The 13,442-nt window shown below is 55.3% G+C and overlaps 1 protein-coding gene across 1 annotated transcript; it reads left to right on the top strand.

Moving 5' to 3' along the window:
- Nucleotides 1-475: 475 nt before the first annotated feature.
- On the top strand, nucleotides 476-12,657 carry LOC311618545 (uncharacterized protein C13orf46; the record flags this gene model as incomplete). Its single annotated transcript, XM_084876170.1, has 8 exons — nucleotides 476-665; nucleotides 4,883-4,934; nucleotides 5,536-5,698; nucleotides 5,794-5,841; nucleotides 6,916-6,963; nucleotides 8,201-8,268; nucleotides 10,732-10,816; nucleotides 11,004-12,657. The coding sequence occupies 7 exons, from the start codon at nucleotides 476-478 to the stop codon at nucleotides 10,796-10,798; spliced, it is 636 nt and encodes a 211-aa protein (XP_084732296.1). The 3' UTR covers nucleotides 10,799-10,816; nucleotides 11,004-12,657.
- Nucleotides 12,658-13,442: the final 785 nt, after the last annotated feature.

Raw genomic sequence — 13,442 nt, forward strand, 5'->3', positions numbered from 1 at the left:
TGCCAGTGCCAGCAGCCTCGGGCTGAGACGCAGAGTTAAGTGGGGTTTCTTGGTTCAGTGCAGCTCAAGCCTGCCCGCCCCAGGCAGCCCTGGGCACCTCTTGTCACACAGGATTCGGAGAAAACACCTCCGCCCCGCCCATGAGATGCCCGCAGACCCACCACTTCTGAGTCCTTCGTCCTGCCCAGCTTTGTTCTGTGCCCCCTCTGCCCCCTCAGGCCCCCTAGCCCTTCTTCCTCTGCTTTTCTGGAGGACAAGCCAGGAAGGCCTGGAAGGAAGGGAACCCAGCATTCTGAGGGAAGGGCTGCTCTGGATGACCTCTGACCTCTGACCTTGCGTGATGTCACAGGGGACACTTAGCAACGGGGGCCCACTGGACACACTTGGGCTGCTCGCCTCGGAAGAGGTTGGAGGCCATGCCCTCCGCCTGAGGCCGGGTCCCTCTTCTTTCCTGAGACCTGAAGGGAGGAGAAGGATGGAGAAGGAGGCCACCACCATGTACAGGAGGCACCGGCCAGGCGCTGGGGCTCCTCCTCTGGGGGTGGCCACTGGGCACCCCAAGGGGACCAGCGAGGGGGCTGAACTGCAGAGGAGCCAGAGCATGGGCAGCTTACACCAGAAAGGTGACCCCCCGATCGGCATCCAGAAGCCATCCAAGGAGCTAGGTAGGGGCCACAGCCAGTGCAGGGCACCTCTCACCCGCCCCCACTGCCCCTGCCCCAGCCCTGAGGGCTGAGGCACACTGAGGCTTTCAGGCGACACGACCCACTGGGGCTCGGGTCAGGCCTGCTGGAATGTTGGCCCCCAGGGTGGGTGGCCAACTGGATGAAGTGAGTGAGGACTGAGCGGACTGTGGGCCTGCAGAGCTGTCCACACGTGGAGAATACAACGGCCTCAGGAGGGCCGGCAGAGGCAGTGTCTCGGGTTGTACTCTGGTATCTGAGTCTAGCCTCCATCTCATTCAGGGAACCACAGTGCCTCCTGGGGCCTGGGATTGGCCATGACCCTGTGGGGGAGGGTACTGCCCATCAGGCTTGGCACTAAGGTGGCCCTTAACTGATAAAGTGTGTAGGTTTATACCTTATGCTAGCTGTGTTTGCCACGCCAGGATATTTTTAAACATGCCAAGCAGGCCATGGCGTGGTGGAAGTGGGATGGGTCCCATAATGCCCTGGTTCTTATGCGGACCTGCATCCTGAATATTAACTAACCCAGACTCGTCCCCCTACCCCACCTTTCCCCCCCCACCCTCACCCGCTGGCTCCTCATGGCACTTTCCCCAGAGCAACAGGACCTGAGCTGTCGGGAGGACGGCAGTGACTGAGAGTCCTGCTGGTTCTGGGAACCTGTCGCCAGCAGGTGGCCTTTGATGAGGAGGCCGAAGAAATGGGACTGTAAAAGGGAAAAATACAGCGTGCTTGTTCACGCTCTAGGGGCGACTCTCAGAGGTTAGGGTATGCGCATGTCTCTTCCTCTCTAGTGTCAAAGTCCGAAGGTGTGTTGTTTGAGGAGAGAGGAGCTGCTGGTCCTCCGCCTCCCTCCCGCTCCGGCTCTGAGCATGGCCACACTTTCTCGCTCACGAAGATCAAAGCTCCCAGAGAGGAGATCGACCTGGGTCTGCGTGGGAAATGCTGCAAGTGGACACAGAGGGCGTGTGCCAATAACGCCGGCCATGGAGCGGTGCTAAAAAGGCTTCTGCGGGGCTTGTGGTCCCACCACCCAGGCCCCAGGGTCCCAGGCTGCACTGGGTCTCGGCTTCCTGGAGCCCGAGCCTGAGGGTGCAGAGCAGGAGCCTCACCAGCGAGGCTGCCCCAGGCCTTGTCCACATCTCAACATGGGGAAAGAGAAATCAGTCTCTACTGATACTTTTATTTTTTTTTAATCTATTTTTATTTATTTCAGAGAGGAAGGGAGAGGCAGAGAGAGACAGAAATATCAATAATGAAAGAGAATGATTGATTGGCAGCCACTGGCAATCCCCCACTGGGGACCGAACCTGTAACCTGGGCATGTGCCCTTGACTGGAATCAAACCCGAGACTCTTCATTCCACAGGCCAACGCTCTATCCATCGAGCTAAACTGTCTAGGGCATGACTCTTTTTGCCGGATACATAATAGGAAGAAAAAGTATTCAATCTCTCTGGGATAGCCCCATGTCTTCTACTGATTTTTTTTTTTTTTTTTTTTTTTTTTTTTTTTTTGAGAGAGGAAGAGTGGAAGGTAGAGGGATGGAGAGTTAGAAACATCAACCAGAGAAAAACATCATTGAGCGCTACCTCCGGCATGCCCCCTAACAGGGATCAAACCTGCAACCTAGGCATGTGCCCTGACTGGGAATTGAACCGTGACCTCCTGGTTCATGGGTTAATTCTCAACCATTAGGCCACACTGGCAGGGCAGCCCCATGTCTTCTAACACAAGCACATACCAAGCACATGCACACGCGCACACATGCGCGTGCACAGGCCCATGGGCTGCTAATGATTTTCCAAAAGAAGTCAGTTTTTAAATCCCTGCTTCAAGGCTACTGACCATGAGTAAGCCCTCTTATCTGAGGCGGAGGCCGCACTGCTCCTTTTCTCCCCGAGGGACATCTCGAGAGCTACCCTGGTTCCCCATATCCATGGAGGATACGTGTCAAGACCCCCAGAGGATGCCTGAAACAACGGGTAGTAATGGACACTATATGTGCTGTGTTTTCTCCTACATACACACACCTTGTCCCTGAAAGGAAGCACTCGGCAGCTCCTCTTTGGCCTAGCACTGTGGTCAGCAAACTCGTTAGTCAACAGAGCCAAATATCAACAGTACAACGACTGGAATTTGAGAGCTGAAAACAGACTTCTGCTCATGGGCCACGAAGTTTCAGTCGCACTATATGTGTGCGCCCACATGTGGTATTCTGTGGAAGAGCTGCATGTGGCTCGCGAGCCGTAGTTTGCCGACCACTGGCCTAGCAGAATGGCCAGGACCACCTCTCTTGTGCTTTGGGGCCATCATTAATAAGATAAGAGTTACTCGAACACAAGCATGGGGATACCACACAGTGGATCTGACAACCAGGTGGCTGCCCTGTGACTAATGGGCGGAGAGCGTGCACAGCGTGGGTGCGCTGGACAAAAGGCCGATTCCCATCCAGGGCAGGATGGGGCGGGTCAGTGCGGAGTTTCCTCACGCAACTCAGAATGGCACACAATGAACACGTATCAATTTTTTTTTTTTTCTGGCATTTTCCATTTAATATTTTCAGACTGCAGGTGACCTCAGAAACTGCGTGTAAGTGGGAAGCCCTAAAATATTCTCTGAGGACACAGCTGTGCCCCCTCTCAAATCCCTGCCCTTGGCCTTCGGGGCTGTTTGTCCCCGGCATGGCCAGTGTCTGCCTGGGGGCAGCATGGCCACAGATCAGGACCCTCCCCACCCCCCACCCCCTCCACCCCCGAGCCTGTGCGGGCATGAAGAACCAGGAGGAGGAGGAACACCTGGTTGGCATCCACACGGAACTCAGGAGCAGTGGGACACAATGCCCGGATGGCACAGCCCGAGGCGACCTGCGCTGAGCACGAGGAATGCCAGGCCGTGATGAAAAGCTCCCACTAAAGCTGGTTGCTGAGCACTGGTCCCGGGAAGGATGGCCTTGGAAGATGGCAGGGGTCGGAGAGAGGTGTCAGGGGACGACCAGCATGAGAGAAGGCGAGGACCAGACTCCTTAGGACGGCAGGAGCGGGGTGCAGGGCACCCACTGGGAACCACGCCATCACCTCCTCTCTCGGGCAGTCGTCCCATCCCTGAGGCCTGTGACAACTGATGACTAACAACCCCGAACCCAAGGCCTGGAGCAGAGGATCCGACAACCAGCTTCCATAAGGCGATTCTCCAAGATGGGAGCTGCTCAGAGGTGTCCTGGCTATGTCTTCCATCAAAAGCAGCACTTAAAGCTTTGGGGAACCCCCCTCACTCCCCCAGGCTGTGCTTGCATCGGGCCCTCGGTGTGGGGGGACCAAGCTGCTTGTGGGAGGAGCCACTCCTGCAGGGAGCCGAGCATCTCCGCCCTTCCCGGCTCAGGTGGGACTGCACAGAAACAGAACTTTCAATGTCGTGACCTTGCGTGCCCTCTGAGGCCCCTCAGCTCCGAAAGAGGGTTAGGGAACCCCCCCTGCACAACTCCACCGAAGCTCTCCCCACCAACAAGCCTGGAAGTGAGAGGTCAGTGTCCTGGTGAAAATAGCTCATGCAGCTCATGCTCTGATCCTGCCAAAGTCGCCAAAATGCAGCTTTACCTTAATTATTTCCTGACCCTCGCTGGGTATGGGAGGCTGTGGCTGGAAGAACAGCTCCCTGGAGGCCAGGCAGGTTCTCAGACTATTGAGTGCACTGGACAGAGATCCCGACTCGCTGGACCTCGGGCAGCGCTTCCCTTAGAACACAGTGAAGGCCCCTGGCCACGCCCTTCTGAGGAGGAACAAGGACAGGAGGTTCCTGGACAAGCTGTGTGTGTCCCAAGTGCCACCTCCTGGGACTGCATCGCCCTCCCCTGTCGGACAGACTGGCCCAGTGGGTCCCTGCCCCTGCCCTCCCCTTCTGTGGCTCCAGGCGGGTGTCTGGGCTGCCCCTGTAAAGTCAGTGCCTAGAGAGGCAGAGGTGGTGGTGTGGGGTGGGGCCTTGTGCAGAGTGGGAGTCTCGGGGCAGGAGACAACCTGTCAGGATAAAAACCGAGGCTGGCTTTAGTCATAACCATTAGTGATCAGGCCGACACGGAGCGCTCAGTGTGCCTGGGGCTGCGGGGAGCCCCGCACCCTGTGGGCTGGCCCCACCCATCCTCGCAGGGCTGAGCTGTGGGCCTCGTGGAAGCGTTCTGACCACCTTCTCCTTCTTCCTCAGAGTCTGAAGATCAGGGAAAGGACCTAAAGAGCACCGCCGAAGACACCGTCTGGTAGGTGGGCTTTGTCCGGCAGGGGTGGTTTTCACCACGGGGCGGGAAGTGGGGCCAGCACCTAGGTGAAGACTTGGGGGCCCTGAAGGAGCCCTGGGTACCCTGAGAGGACCCCGGGGGTTCAGATGGGAGGGTCTGAGGCCGGGGGAACCAGGGTGGTTCTCAGGGCTGAAAGTCCCTCCGCCCCCCTCCACCCCGCTCGGCCTTCCAACGACAGCTGTGTGGTGGCCCCAGAGTCCTGGAGCTGGCACCTGTCCCCCAAAAGGGGTGGTGTCATCCCACATGATGGGGCCTGTGGAGGCTCATGCTGGGGAAGGCCTGGGTGTGCAGGAGAGTGGACAGGCGCAACCTGAGCATCACTGCTCATCCTCTGCACACGGCCCCTCCCCTCCTGCTCTGACGTATCTGCCCACCCACCCTCTGCCCCCTCTGCCCACTCTGCCCCCAGGAAGGAGGCAGGCCCTGCACACTCAGGCCCCTCTCTGCCTCCGTACCCAGGCTGGAGCTGCTCCAAGAGCTGCCGACGCCCAAGAGGGAGAAAGGTGTCACCGGGAAGCTGTCTCCATGACACTGATCCCAAACCTTATTTCCACTCCTACAGTCAGGCAAACCTCGAGGAAGACCAGCAGGAGAAGGAGCAGGACGCCCTTGAAAAGTTGGACCATGAGCGTGGAAAGCCGGAGCCAGAGGCTGAGAAGAGTGACTCAGAGGCCAGCGACCAAGAGGAGCACGAAGAAGACCACAAACGCTCCCTGGAGGCCAAGGTCAGGCCGTGGTCCCTGAACAAGGTCACGCATGTGCTGCTGTCCCCTCCGGTCAGCGTCCTGCCCTTAGTCACCTGTCTGATGTCCTCTTACAGAAACAGGAGTTGGAGTCCATAAAGCTGGAAGACCTTCTGGAAAAAGAGGCAAGAGCTTTTTAATTTGGTGACAGACGTCCAATAGAGAGGTCTATCAGGCATAGTCTTGCTAGACCACAAGCACACTGGGGACGTGTGGTCCCAAGTCATCCAGATAGGACCATGGCACAGGCTGGACCAAGCCTTGCCCTGACCCCCAAGAGCCTTCCAGGCCAAGCTCTGTGCTCCTGGCCTTACGCTGGGGCATCCCAATTCCAAACAGTGCAGTGGCTAAAGGCATGTGGGTCCTTGACAGGAGACAGCACTCATCTTGAACTTGGCCCCGGGAAACATCCCCAAGTCCCAGGCCCTGATGCCTTGGCCAGAGACATGTCAGTGCTACAGTAGCAATTGGCATGGGGCACTTTCTGAGGGAAGATGGCTGTCATTCTCCTTCCTAATCTGCGTGGCAGGGAATGGAGAGGTAGTTGGATGTGTTTTACCAGGATTTACAACAGATGGTTCTTGGTGCGATTCCAGGGGCTCTGGGGAGTCCTTCCCCCACCCCAAATACTTCCCTTGGTGTTGGTTGAAGTGATACCATTGTAGGCACATTCTGGACTGAGCCAAGGTGCCAATAAGGGGCAGCAACACCTGAGCTGCCTGGGCTTCTCACACCTCAGTGCGAGCCTTTACGACCTGGTAACATGGGGCCCCAGGTAGGTTTCTGGAGGCAGAATGAAAGGTGCTTCCCAGGTGAGCAGGTCTGAAGTGGGCTTGGAGGGGCTGCTCCGGACCTGGACATCGCCTGTCTCCTGGAGGCCCTGGTTCTCGGAGGGTGAAGGTGGGAGAACCCTCTGGATCTCAGGGCCCCAATGGGAGGTGAGCAGGGAGATGTGGGAAGGCCATTTCCCTCCCTCTCCCTCCTCTGCCAGAGGGGCACACCTTGCCATCCACACTGCCAGCAGCTCTCTCCCCATCTTCTCAGGAGCCCCCACCGAGCACTGCCAGTTCTGGTGGTCCCAGTGGTAACTGCCCAGACCCTGAGGTCAGGAGTCCACTCTACCACCCAGAAAGTCTACTCACCTCCCTCGCTCACGCAAGTCTTTCTTTCATCCATGTCTCTTTGGTTTTCCTTCACAGAAACCATCTATGTTTGTGGAGATTGACCTGGGAGACCATGCTGAAGAGGTAAAAACCCTTCACACAGCAAAGCCAATCCACCCACCAGGAAATGCCTGTGCTCAGACCCGCAAAGCTTTTCTGGGGAACTTGCCCCGTGCACATGGGTGTTGGAGGCTGAGGCAAAGATAGGGACAACGGCATCCTCCTTCAGTCTAACTTGCATGCATTCCAACACTCTAGGTCTAGGGCCTGGGTCAACCATTGGGGTGTCCAGGGGCCCTGAGAACCTCTGTGGGGTCATGTTGGGGTATTAGAAAGGGCACAAGCTTAGGAATTAGGAGACCTGGCCTCTACATCCAGCTCTACCAGTAAATGCTCAAACAAGTCACTATACCTCTCCGGACCTCAGTTGTCTCTTATGTAAAATGGGTATCTTAGTAGTACCCACACCCCAGGTTTGTTCTATAAAGCCCTCAAACAGTGTCTAGTACCCAGAAAGCCTCAGTATTAGGTATCATTATCTAACCACCTAAGGAATCTGGCACAACCTTTGTTTTGAGTCCCACGTTACTCCACCACCACCACCACCACCATCATCACCATCACCATCATCACCACCATCATCATCACCATCATCACCACCATCATCATCACCATCATCATCACCATCACCATCATCACCACCATCATCATCACCATCATTATATCATCACCAATATCACCATCATGTTCAGCAGCAGCATCACCATCATCATCCCATCATCACCGTCATCACCATTATCATCATCATTTTCTGTAAAGAGAAGTGTTTGACTCAAAGGTCTCTCTGGGATGTCTTTTCCATTTTTCTGCTGTAGTGAGCAGTCACATTTGTAGGCATTTTTTGTCTTGGCCAATTTAAGCTCCAGGCTGAGGGTTATTTTTCCCCCCAAATTGCACCTTTTATCTCTCTTCCTTCAGAACATTCTGTCCAGTGAAGAGAGCTGATTATTAGTTCCTGACAAGGCTACCATGGGGCACCACATGTTCTAAGGACTCAAGTTGGCAGAATTGAGACTAAGGGCCCATGTCTCCTGATCTACAATCTAGAGGTCATGGTGGCCCGTGTCCAGGCCACCGTTCCTTGGTCAGGGTCCCGTAATTAGAAATTCCCACTTGATGGGTCCCAGTCTCGTGCTCAGGGCCAGCGCAGTCTTCACGTCTCCATCTGATCCTGGGGCAGGCCCAGCATGTCTGGCCTGGTGCCTGTGGTTGGCTCCCTCCCCCACCCCACTCCCTAAAGTGCTTTTGCTGCTTCTCGCAGGTGGTCACATGTGCCATGAGAGAAGAGAAGCGGTCCCAAATGGACATGGGGGATTTGTCAGAAGATGAGTGAGTAAAGGATTTATGCCTGGGAGGTGGGGAGACTGTTCCTCTACCCCCGTTTCTAGTGGGTCTACTGTGCCTCCCCTCTTTCTCCAGAATCTAGAGTCTCGATGCATGCAGTGACCTAAGTGTTTACGGAGGCTGGAGGGGCTGAGAGTGGGTAACAGGGCATCTAACCTCCTAAGGGGTCTGGCACAGCCTTTGCTGTGAGTCCCACCTTACTCCATAGCCAGGCTCTCTCTTCCCATCCCATCCAGCAACAACATGGGCAGAACCCCAGGGGAAGGAGAAAGAAGGGAAGAAGGGAAGATGAGAGTAGGGTATCATCTCATGGCCTGAAAAGGTCACACACCTTGGTCCTGCTATGATCCCTCACATGTGTCCTGACCACCCACACTTTATTGGGAGTGAAGATTGTGTAGGGCCATTAAAGCCCCACCACTTCCTGGGCCATAAAGGGTGCTGGGAGAAGACGGGGTGCTTACTTCTAGGCCACCCAAGGGCCCAGGGTCCTATTTTATTTTAAACAATACAGAGAAAAACACAAGGAAGAAAAGAGCAATGTTTTCAATTTCTACCAGTCAGAATGGCCACCTATATTAATTATCTTGGTTTAATTGCTTGCATACTTAAAAAAATTTTCCATTAGCTTTATAAAACTGAACACAGGCATTTAAAATAACTTAAATAAGGTGGAATAGCACAACAAAGAGGAAAAGCTGAAAATCACCCAAGTTCCTCTCAGGAGTGGTGAGGACCACACAGGAGCACATGGTTTTGAGGTGTAGATTCGGACGCACAGACAGGCTCCTCCATCAGTGCCAGCAGGATCGCCAGCTCTGAAGGTTTATAGCATTAGGGCCCTTCGCTTAGTTGGCTGTTGTCATTATTGCTTCTTTCCACCCCGATGTGTGTGTGTATTCCAGGAGAGAGATTTAAAAAAAAAATGTATTTTATTGATTTTTTACGGAGAGGAAGAGAGAGGGATAGAGAGTTAGAAACATCAATGAGAGAAAATCATCGATCAGCTACCTCTTGCAAACCCTCCATTGGGGATGTGCCCACAACCAAAGTACATGCCTTTGATCGGAATCAAATCTGGGACCTTCCAGTCCGCAAACCGACGCTTTATCCACTGAGCCAAACCGGTTTCAGCCCAGGAGAGAATTTTTGTTCCATCTTCACTCAGAAGACCCACCTCTCTTCTGATCTCAACTTACACAGCTGGTCACGTTGGTTTTTATGACGTGAAAGATTTTGAGTTTTTTAAGAAATACTTTTTTTTTTTTTTTTTTACAGAGAGGAGGGGAGAGGGATAGAGAGTTAGAAACATTGGTCAGCTGCCTCCTGCACACTCCCTACTGGGTATGTGCCCGCAACCAAGGTACATGCCCTTGATCAGATCGAACCTGGGACCCTTGAGTCCGCAGGCGGACATTCTACCCACTGAGCCAAACCGGTTAGGGCGACCTGAGAGATTTTGGGATGGTTTTTTCACACTCTCAAATCTAGGCCTGAAATAAACAGTCTTTACCTAAGCAGGCCTTTGTTCTTCTCTCCGCTACTTCATGGACACAGTGCTGGGTTCAGCCACATTAGTGCAGCCTGGCAGCTTTATTTTCTGCCCCAACGGTCGGACAATCCCAGGTCCACCCTCCTGGTCTCTGGGTCTCTGCCCATCACCCCCAGGACCCAGCTGCCCCAGGAAACCTGTGAGACAGGCCGGCATTCAAAAAGCAAGCGGTGGCCACTGGAGGCCTCCAGGCCAGCGGGAAGGGGGTCCGCAGTGGAGGGCTAGGTTTGGACATTTTCTTGGGGAGTCACCTGTTTGTTCTGCTGCCCCCCTCACCTGCCAGCTCAGTTTCCCTCAGAGCAAAGGCTTCTCTGCCCAGCTTGCCCCAGGGCCCACTCAGAGGGTGGGGCCAGTAGCCCATAGCAACCAGTGGGACCTATGGGCACCAAACCATGGTGGTCCCTGCCAAGGAGGGGGGCTGCCATCTCATACTGAGGCAGCCTTGGCTGGAAGTGGAAAAGCCCAGCGACCACCCCACAGGGAGGTAAGCACAGGCTGAGGTGCTCTGGAAGCGTGCTGGGCTGGCTCCACACCTGGCACCCTGTGGCACCTGACTCAGCTAGTCTCGAAGGATCCCTCATGTCCATGGGTCCCCTCTGGCCCAGGCCTTCCAGGACAGAGGACAGCAGACATGGGTAACCCTCAGCATATGGAGGAAAGGAAGGCCTGGCTCTACATTGGAATCCGCTTTGGTGCACGGGGCTCAGAAGCCACAGAGACAAGACCTTGGCTCCCCGGGACATGAGTAGTGGGGTGCAGCAGAGGTTGGAGTGGAGACCCTGAGGCGTGCATGTGGGATTGAAGGGATGTTGCCTGGGGCCTGGGCTCCACACTCCAGGCACCCGTGGCCCGGGGCCTGCCTCTCTCTCAGCCCCTCCCCTCCTCTTGGCCGCCAGGACCAGGACCAGCTGGGTGTGCTGCATTCCATACTCCACCAGGAAGAAGGTGAGGGAGAACGTGTAGCGCCCAGTCCTGGAGGAGGTAATTTGCACATGGTGGCAGGGGTGAACGCGGGGGGGGGGGGGGGGGGCCCCTAGGGCGACAGGAAGTAGATCAGAGGGGGCCATTTGCCTGCCTGATCTCCCCCCAGCTTCCTCGGTTTTCCTCAGCACCCTCTCCTCCTTTCTGGCCGGTAATCGAGGGTCTCCACTTCTGTCTCCTGGGGTAGGCCAGGAGATGCAGAGGGACGCAGCCAAGCCACCCTGAAAACCGCCACAGGGACCTGTTCGAAGGGCACCGGTGACCCGTGTGTGAATCCCTGACCCACTGGGTGAGCCATGATGCCATCTATTAGAAAGACGCAATAAAGAATGAACAAAGATGCTCTCCTTCTCCCACTGCCCTCAGCAGACCCCCCCTTCCTTCCTCTGTGCATCTTGTCCCATGAAATGGAAATGGGGGGAGGGAGGCGGGCCCGGGGAGCTTGCCTGAGGCTGGGCCCAGGGAGATGGCATGAAGCCTGGGCTTCCCAGGCCACGGGCACACCCCCCTTCAGGATCCTCGGAAACCTCACAAACAAAGTCAGACCCTCAGACCTGGGGTGGGCCCTCTATTTGGGATGGCCCGCAAAGTCAGCCCCAGGTTACCTGGGTGCTCGGAGACGGCCTGAATCAGGGAGCTGAGACGCTGCCCCGGAAATGAGCTTTCCTGGGCAGCGGAGGGGGAGAGGGGGTGCCCTGTCAAATGAGCAGATGACAGAAAGGGCCACTGTGCTGAGTGCTCATCACATTGTTTGCCCCCTGGCTGGGGTGGGAGGAGGAGACTCGGGCGGGAAGGAGGGGTGGGCGCTAAGCAGGGCTCTGTGAGCCCTCACCACCGAGCAGCATTGGCAGAGGCCTTTCTCTGGTTCCTCCGCCCCTGGCACCGTGCCACGGGCCAGCCTTTTTCGTTGGTCTGTCATCCATCCCTTGCCGCTGTGCGTGGCTGGCCTCAGTCTGAGCCACGTGCAGCTTATGCTTGTACAGCGTGGCTGGTTTGGCAGTTAATTGTTGTTACTTCACATATAAACCCTCTCCAATCAGAAGCAGGTCTCACTGTTCATTGGGCCTCGTCCATGCCACCTGCAGGCCCCCGGTGGCCATCAAGCTGCTTCTGCCCTGTCTCAGCCGGAGGCTCGGCCAGCAGAGTGGCCCAGGCAGGGGGCGAGGGCGGAACCCACGCCTCCTGCTTGGCCAGGTCGGCCAGCCAGATGGCCACTGAAATTTAGGGAGGTGTGAAGCCAAATTGCCCAGGCTGCTTGTAAGTCATTCTTCTGGACTTCCTGCTCATTGGGGTCTCCCAGAGAATCAGCTTATGGGGATGGGGAGGGGGTGTGTGGCTGATGCAAGTGGCTCACTCAGTGACATTTTCTATCACAAATGTCACTTTTTGTGATATTTGTGATAGAAATGGCTGGTGGTACCTGGTGGTGGCTCCCTGTAGACCCAGGCCTGACCCAGTCTCCTCTGTCCCTGTTGTCCCCACACCTACTCAGATACCAGTAAACGAGGGAGGGCAAAATAGTCCTCCAGGGGCAGGGGCAGGGACAGGGGCAGGGCAGGCCCCAGGCAGCCCTCAGCCACTTTAGCCTGGACACACCTGATGGAGCAACACCAGCAATAGCTGTGTGTGTCCCTTCCCAGGGGCCCAAACACCCATGGCCATGCCTCCATCTTATTCTTCCCAAAGTTAACCTTCTCCCCAAAATCCAATATGCATTTTCATTGTGCATCACGTGGGAAATAACAAACATTATTTATCATCGCATGACCTTCAGTTTATCAGTAAGAATTTTCATATATTTCACTGCAGTGTTCTCTCTCTCTCTGGATACATATGGAGAGAGCTATATAATATCAATATAAGGAAATATCACCTTTTTTTTTTTTTTTTTTTTTACAAAATTGGCATCCTATAGTACCACCTTTTTTTAAAAACAAGTTTTTAAAACAATGTCACAAGCATATTCCTCACTGTCACCCATGAATGTTTACTGAATGCCAACCATGGGCCAGGCGCTGTTCTAAACACTGGGCACACCGCAGAGATGGAAGCAAACGCCAGGCCTCTCGGAGCTGCCATTCCCCGGGGGGGGGGAGAAGGTCCTGGACACCCAGCACCTCTGAATTCATCTACACGCAGTGCCCTCAGAGTTAACGACATCGCTTTGAAAAGTGACGCTCAGCGGCTGCCCCACCCCAGGGTCCAGAGCACCACGCCTCCTAAACAGCAGACTGATCTGAGAGATGTGGAAGTGTTGCACAGTGGGCGGTGCTGAGTGGAGGAGGGAAAACGGGGGATTGGGGGGCGGAGTGGGGTGATAGACACCTGTAATAGTGTCAACAATTTTCACAAAAAAGGAAAAGAACACGTTGCACCGTGGGCCCAGGTGATGTGGGGGCCGTGCAGGAAGAATGAAACACCAGCGGCCAGGAGAACTGTGCCCATGGCAAATGCAGAGAGCATTTTGTGTGTGTTAAGTCATTCATTCTACAGCCTACTAAGATGGGTCCTACTATCATACCTATTTTGTGGTGCAGAAAGTGGGGGTGCGTAGCAAGTGGACAGGGCTTCTGAGTGTTGTGAGAGAGGCGTGAGGGGCTCTAGGGGAGGCTGCTCAATAGCAGGG

This window comes from Pipistrellus hanaki (genome assembly GCF_964339955.1).
Source record: "Pipistrellus hanaki genome assembly, chromosome: 3".
Taxonomy (NCBI): domain Eukaryota; kingdom Metazoa; phylum Chordata; class Mammalia; order Chiroptera; family Vespertilionidae; genus Pipistrellus; species Pipistrellus hanaki.